This window comes from Maylandia zebra, linkage group LG20 (genome assembly GCF_041146795.1).
Source record: "Maylandia zebra isolate NMK-2024a linkage group LG20, Mzebra_GT3a, whole genome shotgun sequence".
In the NCBI taxonomy this organism is placed as follows: domain Eukaryota; kingdom Metazoa; phylum Chordata; class Actinopteri; order Cichliformes; family Cichlidae; genus Maylandia; species Maylandia zebra.
In genome coordinates, this window is record NC_135186.1 from 36,897,636 (window position 1) to 36,914,423 (window position 16,788).

A 16,788-nucleotide genomic window follows, 5' to 3' on the forward strand; every position below is an offset into this window, starting at 1 on the left:
GAGGAGGACGCGCTCACACATCGTACAGGAGACGCATCCGTTTTTAAAATGACCACAGCTGAACGAGAAGTAGAACCAAGTTATCAGCTAAGGCGAGCTTACTGCACGGAGCACGAGGCGCACAGACACACGCTCATCAGTGCTCCATAACAACCACACCAAACCCCAACGTTCACTCAGCACATCTGGAGCTCAGACTTCTGTAAACAGCACAGCAGCCGTATGATTGGTCAGATTATTAAAACAACACAAAGACATGCACGACTCAGACGTTCAGATACAGCCACCTGTCATTCAAATAGGCCACACCCCTAAATTTGAGCTTTACTAAAAATTTAAATTGATCTCAAAACATCCAGACACCAAAAACTGTCAACATGTTTGCTTCATGTGAACCTTTAACACAGGGACTCACTGCTGGAGCCTCTAGTGGACATTTGGGGAATTGCAGTTCTTTTTGCAGGCTTTGTTTTTTCCTGACAGTCTTTTACCTTCCTCCACCCGTGTGTGGAGCCACACTGAATGTGTTCCCACCACCACTGAAACAGACTCAGCTTACCGGGTAAAAGCAGAAAAACAAAGGCCGGCAGACTCAGGAATGAAGAGCTGAATGATGAAAGGATGAGAAATGTGGTTAGTTGTGATGGCACCTTTATTTCACTCACTCTATGCGTCACACCACAGCATACAGAGGTACATCCAAAACGTCCTGCGGGACGACATGAAGCCTTCGCCCGCTTCGTCCTGTTGTAAACGTTCCAGCCGTTTTTTAAAAACGATGCTTCGGTTTCCAGCGTTGCTCCGGAGAAACGTTTCAGATCTCAGCAGGTGCTCAGCCTGCCGGTGTGGAGGATTTTAAAGCTCCGATCTGTGTCCTAAGTCACTACTTCCTGTGTAATGGATTTGGACTTGAATCGCTGAATTTAGATGTAAAAATGTGTAACTTAAACACCCACGACACAAACATCATTTCAAAGTAAAATCTCAAGTACAAATAAAATCTTTTCTTTTAGATTTTTCTCAAATATAAACTAACAACAACCCAGGGAAGATCCGGAGCCCGGCTCGAACTCCAGGAAACGTACAAAAGCTGAGAGTGAGCGAAGCGCCCGGGGCAGCAAAGAGACGATTTCAGAGGCAGCTCCATAAAAATAATTCTCTGTGTTTAAATCCTGCACTGTGAAAACTATCCCGGAGCCTTCAGGACAGACTGAGGGGAGAGCAGGGCGGTTCAGGAACACCCCCGGGATTCCAGCGCGTCCTCGTGGTCCTAGAATACAGCAGACTTGTCCTGGCTGAAGAAGCCCCCAAAGTTTAGGTCTTTGGACATCAGCTCCTCCTCCACATTCTCCAGCGCCCACTTATGTTCCACGACCTCCAGCGCCTCCCACTCGCTCTGAATCAACAACAGGGACACGAGTCGCAGCATTTAACTCCACAGTGACGATCACTTTGTCTCAACAGAGCTTATCTTTATATTTTTACTGTAGTAACATTTTTGCAGCATTTTACGTTTTTTTTAAAAAAAAATAAAGACAAGATGATAGTTTATTAAAGTTTAATGAAATCTGCAGATTGTTTCGGTGAAGTTTAATAAACTCCTTGCTATCTAAACTATAACAGGACACCGGAGTAAACTCTGGAGCATCTCACACTTCTGATAATCAGCTGTCTGCTTGACGTTTATTCAGCTGTGTAAAAACTATAACTATAACAGATTTACTCAGGAACAAATAAAATACTGAAAAAAGCCAAACAATAACATTTTAAGTTATCTAAGTGACTCATATATATTTAACCTGAGTAGCGAAAGACGGCGGTGGGTTTGAAAACGATTTGCCGGGAGTCCGGTGTTCTCACGGCTCTAGTGACCTAGCCCCCGGCTAGCTAACGAGCTAGTGGGTAACAGACGTCTCTGAAAACGTCGGAGCGCTTTTGAAAATATGCGGTGTCCTGATAAACTGAGCAGATATTTGAGGTTTACACAGCTACATTCTCGCCTGAAAATATGTTAAACGTTTATTATGTGACCCAGAAAGAATAATAAGTAATATTCAAACTAACTAGCTGCCGCCATTGTTGGAAACTGAGCTGGGCTGCGCTATGAATTCTGGGACACAGCTTCTTCTTCTTCTTCGGGGTTTAACGGCAGCTGGCATCCTTGTACATGCAGTGCTGCCATCTTCTGTTTCAGTCCGTTATTACACTCTTAAATCCTGCTACTTATTCCTGCGTCTTTTGTGATCTTACAAAGCTTCAAACGACGCGTTGACTATTAAATCAGTCGTCGACGATTTTGATAGTCGACTAATCGTGGCAGCTCTAGTGCTGACTGATATTAATCTTTAATAGGGCTGTCAAAACTGAGAGCAAACAAAACAACATGCCCTCTGCTTAGTTTAATTGGTCACATGACTGCATTACATGACTAAAATGTGTCATCGTTTTTGAAAAGGCTCCGTTTTCGCTGTCCACACTGCACCGTGAAAAAAGGCATTTTCAAATGTATCCGCTTTGGAGAGCGTTTTCAAGACGCTGCGTTTTCCTCGACCGAAAACGCCGTCTCAGTGTGGACGGGAGGCCAAAACGGGGAGAAAAAGATGCGTTTTCAAACGAAAACGTATTAGTGTGGACATGGCCTGATCCTCAGGCTTCACTTTAAATGGGAGTTACTGGGAGGATGAAGGCTTTGCCCACACACAAAGTTTAGTGTGGTCACGAACAAACGCTGTTATTCTTTCATAATTCATGTTTCACTTTGGAGAGGAAACAGACAATCAAAGCAGCATTTTTGTGCAGTTGTGTGTAAATGTCACCTTGAAGGCCTTGTTGGGGTCAGGGGGCATCGCCATGGCAGCGCCTGTCATCTGGTCCTGCATGATCCGGGACTGGTCAGCAGCTGAGAGGGAACGCCGGCGTTAGTCCGTGAAAGGAAACAGAGCTGAGCTTTACGAGAAAGTGAAACCTCACCGTTATCCTGACCCAGAATCAGGCTGTACATGCTCCTCAGCCCGAACACGTTCAGGAAGTACCAGGACGCCGAGCTCACCCTGCAACATCAAATCACGTGACTTTAAAGAAGCTGCATGTCAGGAAGTAAGATGACTCAGATTCAGCTGGAAGGAAAATACTCCTTCATGAAACTCACAAATAAACTTTCATCACATTTCATTCACACATCAGGGCCAAAGCAACAGACTGTAAATAAAAGATGTATGTCGTGTTTGATGCTTTTGAAACTGAATAAAAATGAACTGAACTGTTTCTACGCTGCGGATTACAGCGGTAAATGTTTGCACTCTGATCTCTGCTGTGCTGCATTCACGGTCTGCTGAGCAGCTTGTGCGTTTCAGTGTTCAAGTTGAGTTTTTACCATGAGGCATCCAGCGACAGCAGGTCGATCCCTCTCTGCAACATTGGCTTGAACCTCAGCGTTAACGGGAACGGCACCTTAGCTGTGAAAAAAACATCGGGAACCAGTGAGACGAGTCGGACCTGCTGGGCGCCGCTTTGTTTACAGATGTGATTGTAGTGATGCGCATACGTGTCAGGTATCTAACAGCGCTCACAGATCATTCCTAAACTGTGTGTGTGTCATACATCAGGATGTGGACAAACTCACTAATGACGAATCCAGAGAAAGCCCAGTTGATCCATCCACCAATCACAATCATGGGCAGGACGTTGGTCAGGTTTCCCTTCATCATGTCTACCATCATGCTAGAGTCTGCAACAAACAACAGGCTCAGAGCACGGCTCCACTGACGGATAAAAACATCCAGATTCTTTCAGCTGCAGTGAGATGACGAGTGTGTTCCCTCATCATCTCACTGCAGGTGTTTCCATAAAGTTTAACCTCCAGGTGTGCGTAAAGGAGACTTATGAGGCTGATTTCCATCCAAAGATTATAACCACACTGTGACTGAAGGAAGCCTAAAACAATACACATCTGTTGTAAACGGACGTAAACAAAGACCGCAAAGGTAGCTAACAGACAATGACCTGCAGTGGTTCGATGGACCTAAACACACAGCACGGGAAGATGAAGGATGATGAGCTTAAATCCGACCTCAATCACAGGTCATGCTGAGGGTCTGATGGGCGGAGACAAACACAGGGCAGGAAGAAGACGCAGAAGACGGACTGAACTTCAGATGACGGTGATGTCATAACTGCGGGTTCAGTCCGTTTAAATCAAACTGTTTTATTCACTGGAGATGTCACTCAGGTGTGAACCAAAACAACTGTGCTGAGGAAGTGGTCTCAGTCAAATAAACACCTTCTCAAAGCCAGGTATGCTTTGCATTCTGGGACGTGTGCATCGGTCAGTAGAGGTAACTAGCCTCCACATGTTGCCCCGACATGTTGCCCTACTAGCACCTTCTTCTTGTTGCTTTTGCTGCTCCCGTCTGAGACACAGCTGACCAATAATCAGAGCGAACGCTCTCACAGGTTTGAGTTTTTATCTGGGTTAAAGGAAAAAACAAAACATGGAAAAAAAGCTACACGTTTACAAACTTGTCAACTGATTAAGAGCAAAGTAAACGAACTACAGACGTCTGAGGTGATCCATCCATAGCACGAGGTTCGTTAATGCTTCTCCCTATGCAGACGTCCCGATCCTGAGCTTAATGTCCACTGCGAGTTCACAGGCTGCAGTATCACAGTGAGAATTTAACAGACTGAACATGAACAGAGCAGCTAAACCATTTCTGAGGGACTCGCGTCTGTTTAGAAACCACGAGACAAAGAACTGAGGCGCGTTAAAGACGAGAACCAAAGAGAAACATTTGCACCCTCCAACAGATCATCAGTTAGTTCACACAGGCAGACCTGGTTATAATGAAGGGACGATCATGTGTTCAAACACACCTGTCATGGGGTTCTTGGGGACAACCTTCCTCTTGGCCTTCTTGAAGAAGCCGGTCTCGGCGTCGTTGAAGTAATGTTTCCTCATGGCGAAGGACTAAACCAGCGGAGACACTTCACTCAGCGAGTTTTACACTTCATGCACTCACAGTCAGACTGTGACATTTAAACACAGCTGATTATTTAAAGGATGATTTTTTTAATGTCTGTAACTTCTAACAGAACAGTCTGTGGTTACTTTGCAGACAGACAAACATCCGCTGCTCTTCATCAGAAGTAAATACGATTTACACATGATGCATGGAATAAGGACCCACAGAATAAAGAATACGGAGGATGTACTGAGGGGAAATTTGACGCCCTCAAGCACAGGGTGTAAATGTATTAATATGTAATATTTTAGGATAAAGGTCAAATTCTACCTTAAACCGAAGGGGCTCTCACCTGTCGGGGAATGTACTTTCCGTTCTCTCTGAGGATGCGGCTGCGCATGAGCACCTGGCTGAACAGAAACATGAACATGGGAGCGGTTAGGGTACGATGCTGCCCGGGGCGCCACTTTCACTTCAGACACACAACATGACTGCGAGGAGAGCTCAGTCAGGGATCATAACAGGTCAGATATGAGCTGAGCACCTGAAGGCAAACAGTGTTAACTTCAAACATTTTTTAGAAGTTCTTCTTGTCGACTGGTCTGATAAGTAAACATGGACGTAATACACAATAAAGGATCCTGTAAACAGACACAGCTTAAGTTTTCTTATGAGTCCAAACACAGCAGCTCTATCAAAGCTTCTTAACTGCGTAAAAACGAGGTAAAAGGTAACGATGGACTCCCTCCCTCCCTCTGTTCTTTGTTACTCCCTCGACCAGTGAACGCAGCACGGGTCAAGCTGCGTCTGGGTCCTGACACATTGTTGATCTGCAGCTTATGTAATGGCTATATTTGCCAGCTAAAAGGGAAACAGGTTCACCATGACCTCTGTGAAAAACAACACAACAAAACCCCCAAAACCTTTTACTGCCGAGGGGTGAAAAAAAGAAGAAGAGGTGAAAATTCCAATATATGTGATCAGGATGCTCAGCGAGTCGCAATAATACTCTTACGTGACTGATACTGCAATATAATTGTATTACTAAATCTGCTGGTTCTCTAAAAAAAGAAAAAAACAAACCTCTGTGTGTGTGTGTGCCCTCAGACTCACCTGTCAGAGACCTGCTCCAGGTTGACTTTCTTGTCGCTGTGGAGCAGCTGGGTGACATAGTGTCGGATGACCCCAACAAAGAAGGTGACGAACACGATGGGCAGGACCACCCACATCCGAATGCTGGAGTCCAGCAGGAGCTCCGGACCGGCCATCGCTCTCTATTTAACCCACGATCCAAGGACAGACAGGGAGGCGCTGAGGAAGGTGTACCGGACAGTTTGGAGGAGGAAGTACAACATGAAGTGATGCTCAGTGTTAAATCATTTTACTAAATTATGAAAACCTGAACCTCAGCATGCAGAAATAAAGTCTCTCCATAGTATCTGAAGGCTCAACAGTTCTTATTTTATCAGCATGAACTATGACACACATGTGAACACATGCTGAGCTGCTCTCTCCTGGTTTATTTCAAAATAAGAGCCTGGAGAGAATGAGCAGAGGGTATTTTTACCCCGACAATAGCACGATATAGCGGCTGAAAGCTTCTGCACATCACCGCGCTTCCGTGATCGACACTTCACTAATAATCCTTCTTGTTGTTGGACAATGATTACAAATCGCTCCGACTCCTAAATTAAATTGTGTGAATTAAATCCGCCGCTGACCTACCGGCAGCTGAAACGTCACGATAACTGCTGTTTCCTTTAACGGAGCTAAGAGGTGCTAACTACACGAACCTGTTACTGACCGCTGACCTCTGCTCATTCATCGCTCAGCGGCTACAGTTAGCATTAGCCCGGTGTAAACTAAACGCAAAGACAGCTAAAGGTGCTAGCTTGCTAACTCAGCGGGTTACTCGTGTTAAATCTTCAGCTTTAAATGAGCGTTTGTACAAAGTGACAGCTTCTGCGGCCGCACAGGTGAGTTTAATAAGTCCACCAGGTCACCACTGCGTGAAAATAATCTGTAATTTATGTTGAAATGACCGTAACTCACCACATTTATGAACTTTGTTAAACAAACTGCACACGCGCAGGAGTTAGAAGAAGAACTTCCGGTTTACCGGAAACGGAAGATTATTATTTTATATTTTCGAAATCACTTTAAAAAAAAATTAATTCAATAAATCACATAAAATTGAAAACATTTTTTTTAAATTTTCATTAAAATGTTAAATAAATGAATCATTCTGGAAAAATGGGCCAGACTGAGATATTTAGATAAAGTTGCAGGTTGTTGAAAGAATAAAAAATATAAACTGCTCAAAAATAAATAAATAAAATAAGAGAACACAACATTTTATGATGTTTCCACTAAGCGTTGTTAAAACCTTTTGTTCTCAACAAATTACACAGTGCATTTCTGTAACGCTTGAATATTTATCAAGAGCCGATATGTGATTTAAGTGTTCCTTTAATTCTCTGAGCAGTACATAATGCTTGATACAAAGTTGTAATCGGTCGATTGTTTCTTTGCTGTAACAATGCTTCCCGCATGTAAAAACCTGTTTACTTCCCCTTAAATGGCGCCATATTTGTGAGGAAGGTGCATGTGTGGGTTGAGCAGCAGTGTTGAGTTTGTGGGTTGCACCCATGAAAAACACATCTTCTCTGCCACAAATGTGTCACCATTTAAGGGGAAATAAAGAGTTTTTCCAATAGTATAAGATTTAATGTTTGACCAAACACAAATTTCCTCACTTTTTGTGCTAAGATTATTTAGACTCTGTAATTTAGTTATTTGAAAAAAGCTTCACACAGTTCACGCTTTTTGGTAAATTTCTGTGTGAGAACCAGCTGTTATGTTTTCACATTAAAAGCTGATGAGAATATTGATGATAATACACACAATGCTGGGTGGACTGGAGGTTAGGTTGTTACAACAAAAAGAAACTGGACTGTCCATGTGTGAACTGTAAAACCATGAGAGGAAACCAGTTTTCAAATCCATATGCAGGCAGATGTCGGGGGTAGATCCTTATGTAGATCCACACATTTAGTGTCTTCAATTTCTCTCCATACCTGGGAGACTGTCGCAGGTTGGATCCTCCTGTCACTGGCTTGATAAGAAGAATTACAAGCTATAAATAAGAATTACGCTCAGAAACACTGACAAAGCCACAAACTGAAATGCATCTTTTTCTCTCTGTTCCTATGAAATATTAAAAGTATAATCAACCACCTGGTCTTAAGGAGGCAGGAGCTAAAATGCTTCTTTTATGGAGTTAAAAACAGGACACTAAACAACCCACAATGAGGAAATTTCATTCTCATTATTTTCCGATATAGAAGGCTGGCGAGCACTTATGTTATTCTGCACCGTCCCACAGCACCTACGTCACTATTTATGTAGGAATTTCTGTATTTTATTATTTTTACCAGCTTCTGATTGGACTCTTAATGTGATGTGACTTCTTGCGTATATAGGCAGCAATAGATTTACAGTTTTATGATGAAGTTTGATGAAGATTGTGATTTCCACCCGCTGTAATGCTGCGCTGAAACAGCACTTGAATGAGAAATCAGTGAAACAAAGAGGACACGTGTTTCCATCCACATGAACAGATTTTTATATCTTTAGAGCAATAAATAGTTCCACTTCTTCCATTTCTCTGCAATTTCAAAAACAAAGTACAAGTAATATATATTTATATACACAGCTAAAATTTTCCATACGTAATTTTTAAAATAATGTTGTCTCTGTTGACACATATTTGACACTTTACTCGTACAATTTTACAAGGACTATTCCAGTCTCTCTTTGCTCTACATTATAAACAAGAAATATGTCCTCTCCAGAAAGCGGTCCAGCAGCTTGGACACGCCCCCCGTCCAACGCCATTGTATAGATGCACACAACACAGACTGTCTTTACACAGGAACAGAATCATCCAACATTTTTTAACTGTACTTGAAGCAGATCTGATGTGCTTTGAATCTTGAAAAATGTTCCCTGTTTGCCTGCTGCAGTCAGACCAGATCTGTTTCTCCAGGTGTTTAAAAAACATCAGACCTTCCATTCCCGATGTAAACCCAGCCACAGACAAACTGAGCAAAGTGAGTACTCGCAATGTTATTTTCATTTAACGGCTGCTATGTACATTCATGTTATAATACAGTTTCATTCAGTGCAGATACTGTAATAAATACCACATGCAAACCGATAGTGGAGAGCAGACCCGGGCAGGAGAAAAAGACCTAATTTAAGCGTTTAAAGGACCATACCTGCTTTTTTTCTGCATGTTCTTAAACTGGATATACTGTAAATTACTTTCACAAGAGTCCCGACGCAGTTTAAGCAGATTTGTGTCCTCCCAGACTGCAAGTTCATGTCTTCACAGACACTTGAATCCTGCTGCAGATAACTAATCAACCACAGTGAGTTTTGTTCTTATCTCTTGCGTGTAAGAATTGACAGCGACCTGACAAAAACGTTGCACCGACGGCCTCCAATGGCAGCAAAGCAAACCAAGAACTAACAAAAAAAGTGGCCTTGAAACACGAGGAAGCAGATTTTGGCCTAACCCTAACCCACAGACACTTGGCACATGGTGGGCAACGGCTCGCCAGGAAGCCAGGACGTTTATATGTCACCGGTTACTGTTTTGGTCCACAAAGACTAAATCTGGGGTTCTCACAGTTTGGGTGACCAAGTGGCAATTTAGAAAGAATTTAGAAAGCACACAGTTTAAGGCAGTGGAGGCAAAATCTAGCAAACACGAGAGAAATCTAATCTGACACGTGCAGGTGAAGTTTGACACAGCAGTCCAGCAGTGTAACTATTATAGGCTGTTTCCAGTCATGCCTGCCATGGGGCGAATAGACAGTAATCAGCCTGTAGTATATATATATATTAAATATATATATATATATATACTTTTTAAAATTTCTTTTTTTTTTTTACTGTGGACCTGTTGTAAAACAAACCCAAACAAACAACTGAAATTTCTATAGTGGAAAGTGAAAAAACAGGAACTTTACAATCATTTCTCTGTTTCTTTTATGTAATTACAGTGGGAATGGTCTGGCCCCTGGGCCTTACATTTAACACCTCTGACTTAGATCCTTGTTAGATGTTACCAGTGATGGATGATTTATCTGCAGCAAGTGTCAAGTTCAATGCAAGTGAAACTTAAACCGAACAGTGGACGTAGGAAGGTAAGAAATCTCGACATGGTAGCGCCGTAACACAAAGTAAATACGGTTTGAAGTTCATAAACATGCAAACGAGGGGTATGGAGCTTTAAGATGGGATGTTTACTGAGGATGTGCTTGGGCATGCACTGAGACTGAGTGAAATGCTGTGTATTCCCTTACGAGGTAGGTTTGATCCAGTGTTCCTCGAGAACTTTGTTTTGATGTTTCTGTGGTGTTTGCCGCTTTAGTCTGGAGTCGACGTGGTCACTGTAAGGCCTTTAGAAAGAGACAAAGTCTTTCTGCAGGTGATTGTAGATGCATGCTATGGCCCTACGGTCCAAAAATTCTTAGCAGCTCAACATGAAGTGTTAATTTCAATGTTGTTTGATAGCAGAGGTGTTGCTTGTTTCCATTAAAAGAGTGAAGAGAGGCTTTGTGATGATTCAGTGTGCAGGCGTGTGTTTGCTTGAGCATGCTGTGGGTTGAGTCAAAGTAATTATCACAGTCTATAATCAAAATATTAGAAGAACTTGTATGTCAGTTACAGAAAATCATTATTGTTTGTTTTTTTTAAATATATTAAAATTAAAAAGGATTGAATACTTCCATAAGATGCCCAAATCAGAAAAGAAATAAAATCTCACATTATAAGCACATAACAAAATTAAAAATGCTAAAAATACAAAACAGCCCAAGGAGTACAGTATGTTAGTAGAAGCTTGCCACACAACAATATTGATAATAATATCAGTAGCACGCTCTAAAAAGTCAAAGGGGTTCTTCAGATTGAAAACAACAGGGAACCCAAGATGGTTCCCTGAGGAACGCCGTCAAACGATTCCAATATGTGACTGTATTCCCACAAACCTCGCACATTAAGGGCGTTACTGTTCTCACGAAGAAGCCCGAATAGCCCGAAGAACCCAGATGAACTTTGGTTTTTAGAGCACACGTTTTGTTAATTCAAACAATTCTGAACCTCAGTTACAGATTGATGCTGTTGGCCCCACTGAAAATAGAACACACTGTACAGTTAATATCTACAGTTGGTGCATTCACGTCATCACAGGGAGACTAAAAATATGTCGTTAATGTTTGCATTCAGAGGAATTTCCCATCATCCACCAGTTAAACTCTGGCAAATATTTATATGAGGCTGACTAGCAACCAACACTGAAAGTTTCATTTCTAGTCAAAAAATGCAAATGGCTGGTAAAATCGTTCAAGCGGTGGAAGAACTTTCTACCAGCCATCACGGGCCTCCTGCCCTGACATCCGGTGAGACTGATTAAAGGAAGAAAGGAAATACACTTCAATACTGGCATGGTAGATTTGAACTCAAAGTGCAAAAATGTGTAAAAATGAGTTTGTTCAAGAAGATTTCACTCGGTGTGACACGGAAACATGTTCTGCACTTCAGTCCTGTGAGATGTTAGCGAGTCCTTCGAATGAAATTCGGTCCAGGTTTCAGGCTCCTTTGTGTCTTTGTTGGATGAACAAGGCGACGAGCGGCTCAGTCCTTCAGCCAGACTTTTAAAAAATGCAGTAAATGGCTTCGATTTGCTGTTTTGAATGGACACAAATCATTATATTATTGATTTAGACGCTGAACTGTCTTTGTATTCCATGGAGGTCTTTTGTGAACATTATTATTTATATTGTACCATCACTATGTCTGAAGGCACCTTATTCTCTATTTTGCCACACATCAAATGGGATTAAAGTTGATTCACCCTCCGAGTTTTTCACACGCTAACGCAGTTTGGACTGGGTGGGAAATTAACCCTTATTTTCCATTTATCATATTTTCTCAATTGTTTTATATCTTAGTAAAATAATAGAGAGTTTCTAACTACTGCTGAGAACCCAAGTAAGTGCAGAGGTGAATCTGAGATCATCTGGATGAGTAGGTTCTTATTTATTTGAATAAAGCTTGCTCCTTGTTACCAGTGTTTTCTACTCATTACATATGAAAACAGGCGTAGGTGCTGAAGCGCCTTAAATCCAATTTATTTCTGACGGCAGTCAGTCAGAGGGCAACTAGTCTGGTTACAAAACAAAGGCCGGCTGTATCAAGTTTATTGGAAAAACACCCTTTGACCCACTTGTCTGAACCTCAGTAAAGACTAACCTGAGTTGCTATATTTAATTCTATGACTCCGTCACACTGGACTAAAACTGGGACTGCAACCTCCTTATGGGAGGCCACCTGTCTCCAAACAATTGCAGTCCGGTTCAGACTGACTGGTGAAGGCTTGTACAGAGACATGTTAATCAGCCCGAGTCAGCCTGTCCTGATAGGCGTACATATTCTGCATCTCTGGTGGCGGTTGCATTCTGGTTAAGCTCCTACACCCGCGTCATTCTGGAGTTAAATCGTCACTACGTCACTACTTGTGAAGGAATTTCTGAATTTCTGTTTCAAATCAATGAGGTTCGACTGTAAGGATTTCATGTGAACTTCTGTGTCTGTCGATGGCAGCAGATTTGCACTGATCACAAACAGATTGCATGTAAACGCCTCATTCAGTCACAGACTGGCAGCAGATCGATAGCAGACCAACTCGTCATATTGCATTTTTATCGATGTCTCGATGCACCAAAGTTGCGCTGACGATGGCAGCTAGAGACCTGGCCCCCATCTTTGAAACAACCACTTCAAAGGCAACAAGGTCACAAGTGGTGGTGCCACAGTGTCTTTGCCCTAGTGTGACTGAAACATTCTTCCAAGCCTCCTCTTCTGCTAAGTGCCAAAGCTAAAGCAAAGTCTTAACCCTTAAACGTGCCTTTAAAGAGTTGTAACAAAGAGAGCGGGACAAGAGGAAGTTCTGATAGTTTAAAAAATCCAGTCTGATTGTCTAAATCTTGTTTATTACAAATGAAACCTGGCGAGTTTTATTGAATTTCGTTTAACTGTCGTCTTTGGTTTGTTGTGACAAATGACTTCAGTCACTCACTCATGCAGTTAAACACACAATCACACATCATGAGTCTGTTCATAGCTGCCAGCTTTTCAAATCAATAACTTTATGATCACCTGCACGCGATGAGTTTAGGGGATGTCAGTAATTTAAAATAAAAAAAGTACTCTCCTGAAATAATCTAAATAATATCTGTCTGTGCATCTAAAGACCATCACTTGTATTTCTTTTCTTTACGGCTCTGTCTCCTAATCCTGATTTCAAGGATCTTTATCTGAAGATGTTTAACATAATGTAGTGAAGCCTCATCAGTGATCAACGTTCTGCTGTGAAGCAAAACAAAAAGGAACCAACAGAAATGAAACATTTGAAACTTTTGGTACGTTGTGATGAAGCTTGATTATCAGAATTATTAAACGAGTCTTGCGTCAAAATGTTGGTTTCGTAAAGTAAATTCAAGCCTTTAATTTCCCACCCAGTTCTGTTAAGATGATAAGTTAGAGAGAGAGTTACACCTTATTTAACTTAACCTGAACAGTTACATCGCTTCGTTTAGGTACCGCAGCTCTCATCTCCCTGTCCGGCAGCTTTGGGCCCAATCTCCGTCTGTGGCAACGTAGAGGGTCACATACAACATGGAGCATGAAGTACAGCTGAAAGCTGCAGTATTATATCATCTGAGTATATTATAATTTGTGACAAATTCAGGCTTATGCTTTCATATACACTTAATAACAAGGGAGAGCATTCACAGGTTTAGCACAAATGATCAAATAAATCCCCGTTACATGAGGAAATAATTGGGAATTTTTTTAAAGTCCCAATCCAAAACAACAGCGTAGCAGTCCCTGCTGAAACCCTGTAATCCACAGACGCTAAAGGCTTTTAGTTATTTTTGCAAAGGTAAAAAGACACCTGGAGTGTTTGTTATGATGGCTTATTTAAAGGTTTTAGAAAGTTTATTGTCCACCTAGACGGTCAAGTGTTCCGTATTCTTCACTTCTTATGGCCAAATAAATGCTGGATTGGGGCTTTAAATCACAACAACTCCCTCCCCCTGCATATAGAAGTTTAACCACAGTCACACTGACACTTATTAGCTATTGCACAGGTCATGCATGCCTGTCTAAGACACAGAAACTGCACCATATTAACGCTAACCACCTCTGCTTGTCCGTAACGCCTCATGGCTTGTAAATATGTCAACAACCAAAACAAGAGTGCTTTTGTGCGGAAAACAAGGTGGTGTAAGACGACTGTGTTTTTTGGAAAACGCGACCCGGACTCGCTTCGTTCTCCGCTCTCTGTACATTATGTCAGGCGTAATCCTTGGGATATATATTCTCAGGCACTGTTCCCTTCACGTCTGGTCCCTGAACCGTTTTTTTCCACGACAGCACACAAATTCCTACGATGTGGCACGAACACTTCCCCTGTCGATGAAGAACTACAAATATGTCCTCCCAGCTCACCTCTGAAGGGCACTACGGGGGGAAGATGAGGACGTTTTCACCAAGACATCGGGACAATGTGGGTGTTTTTTCTTCATCTTCACGTGACTGAAAACGGCATGATTCACGTTCTGGATGCTTTTCGCTCCGCGAGCAGCTTTTTCTGGGAGGATCTGCTCCCTGTAAGAAGCATCCGTCAGTGTGTGTGCGTCTTTCTACCTGCGGGGGAAGTGGATGTGGAAATAACACAGGCTGAGAAGTTTCCTCTTCCCCGCTCTCACCGTTCTCCTCCTCACCAGGCGTCCACTTTCATACGGCTGCATTTGTCCTCCCCCTCCTCCACCTCTCCTCCTCCCTCTCCTGCTCACTACCACCCCCCGGCGGCTCACTGCAGGGTGACGCGCCACTGTCCTAGACTTCTGCCTCCTCACACGACCGTGCTGATCCGGCTGACGGGCTTGGATTTGGGGCCGCCCCCTTGGCCTCCCCCCACCCCCGGGGGGTGCGGGGAGAGCGGGGCGGTTGACGGGGGAGGCAAGGGTGAATGCGGCGGGGGAGGCGGGATGGACGAAAGCGGTGGGTACTGGGGGGTATATGGTTTCGGAGGCGTCTGGGTGACGAGGCGTGCTGAGGGAGTCTGGGGTGGCGGGGTGGAGAAGATGAAGTGGGTGGAGGGGGAGGCGGACGGGGACGGGCTGAGCGGGGAGTGTGTGTGCACGGCGTGGTTGTGAGAGTGTGTGTGAGCGTGGGGGTGGGGCTGCGAGTGCGAGATGGTCAGCGGGAGCTTGGCCCCTCCACCTGGCCTCCCCGCCGCGGGGTGCGAGTGGAAGAGTCCGTGTGGGGTAATGGGGGTGACAGGGGAGTGCGGGGACAGCGGCGGCGGCGTGGTGAAGCCTGACGCCATGTTGTAGCGCGGGTGCGGAATGATGACATGTTGCATCCTCTGATGCTGCTGGGTATGAGAGGGAGCGCAGCCGGACGGGCCTTGCCGTCGGGGTGCGGAGAACCTGTGCGAGAGGACGTGGTGCTGCGGGACGCTCTGCATGTGGTAGCGGTGATGGTGATGGTAAGGTGGGGGCGGTGTCTGCTGCTGCTGGTGCCCAGTAACACTGACTCCGCCTCCTCCACTGTTGGCGTGGCAATACTGGGCGTGCAACGCTTGGAGCTTGGATTGTGCCCCTGCCGTACCGCCTCCCCCTCCAACTCCTCCCGAGTCCGACTGCCCGAGGTTGGGCGATGGGGAGGGGCATGGGGAAGGGGAGGATGGGTGGGGGATGGGAGGCGCGGGGGCGGGGTAGTGGGGGGGTGATGATATCATCAGGGGACTCGGCGGACCCTGTGGAGGGGGTGAGGTCATCGTCAGGGGACCAGGAACTTTGCCTCTGCGACTGCCGAAGAAATTCCCTAGTCGGCCTCCGCCAGTCGGTCCGCCCCCTGCCGGCATCCCTCCGCCGCCCCCAACCCCTCCCCCGCTCGCGAGTGGGGAGGTGGTGACCCCTCCCTGGTTGTGACAGAGCCCCGGCCCACCCCCCACCCCCGTACCGGGGCTCTGAGTAGGGCGGTGTGGCCGGTAGGCTGCTGGAGATGTAGGAACCATGATAGGGCTGTAGGAAAGACCTCCATCAGGCAGAGGGCGCTGCTGGTGAGGCCGGGGGCTGCTAATAATGGAACCCTGAGAAGAAAAGAAGACGAGTTTAACATACTGGGTCAGCATTTACCTCAGATTCTCACAGACCATCTCATCTTTCTGATGGAAAAAAAAACCTTGACATGAATCATGCAGATTTTAGGACAAACGTGCAGAAGAATCACTGAAGAGGTTAAAAAACAGACGATAGAAATGCACACACTGAGCTCCTGAAGGTAACGTGTCTGTAACCTGCTTTTCTGCCACAGAGGAAAGTAATTATTGATGACTGAAAGATAGATCACGAAGGCCTGCCAATCAAAGTAGCCATGCACCAGATAATTGAAGTGTTAAGACGTAACAAAATCCAAAGGGACGAGCGTCTAAAGAGCCTCAAGTGGCCAATAGAGGAACAGCAGTTTTGCGTCTTCTCTTCAGTCTTGTAATCCCAAGGATGGAAGCTCCCTGAACTCGAAGCTCTGACCATGATATTCTGGCTCACAAAGCTGTCAGTCATCCTTAAATCAGCTGACTAAGGTGGACTGATTCCAACAAGTGATTGAATTATTTAAACATTTTCAAATATGCCTTATAGGAGCAACTTTACACTTACGTTACTTTACATTTTATTCTTCA

At 44.2% G+C, this 16,788-nt stretch overlaps 2 protein-coding genes across 10 annotated transcripts in view; both read right to left on the reverse strand.

Annotated features, from left to right (window-relative positions):
• Positions 1-634: 634 nt before the first annotated feature.
• Positions 635-7,082, reverse strand: LOC101487991 (ER membrane protein complex subunit 3). Of its 3 annotated transcripts, none has more exons than XM_004567538.3 (9): positions 7,014-7,082; positions 6,075-6,272; positions 5,314-5,371; positions 4,873-4,966; positions 3,623-3,727; positions 3,374-3,455; positions 2,971-3,050; positions 2,817-2,899; positions 635-1,396 (listed from the first exon to the last, which is right to left on the reverse strand). In XM_004567538.3, exons 2-9 carry the CDS (start codon positions 6,227-6,229, stop codon positions 1,271-1,273), a joined length of 783 nt encoding a protein of 260 aa, XP_004567595.1. In that variant the 5' UTR covers positions 6,230-6,272; positions 7,014-7,082; the 3' UTR covers positions 635-1,270. The 3 variants fall into 3 exon arrangements, with proteins under 3 accessions (XP_004567595.1, XP_004567597.1, XP_004567596.1); XM_004567540.6 differs by lacking the exon at positions 7,014-7,082 and adding an exon at positions 6,687-6,958; XM_004567539.5 differs by lacking the exon at positions 7,014-7,082 and adding an exon at positions 6,367-6,627.
• Positions 7,083-8,562: 1,480 nt separating this feature from the next.
• The window catches only part of LOC101464467 (IQ motif and SEC7 domain-containing protein 1), a 179,572-nt gene continuing 171,346 nt past the window's right edge, over positions 8,563-16,788 (reverse strand). For all 7 annotated transcript variants that reach the window (XM_076878324.1, XM_076878323.1, XM_076878321.1 and 4 more), the window contains one exon: positions 8,563-16,197. In XM_076878324.1, the coding sequence (XP_076734439.1) occupies positions 14,953-16,197 (1,245 nt within the window). In that variant the 3' untranslated portion in view covers positions 8,563-14,952. The remainder of the gene's footprint in view (positions 16,198-16,788) is intronic.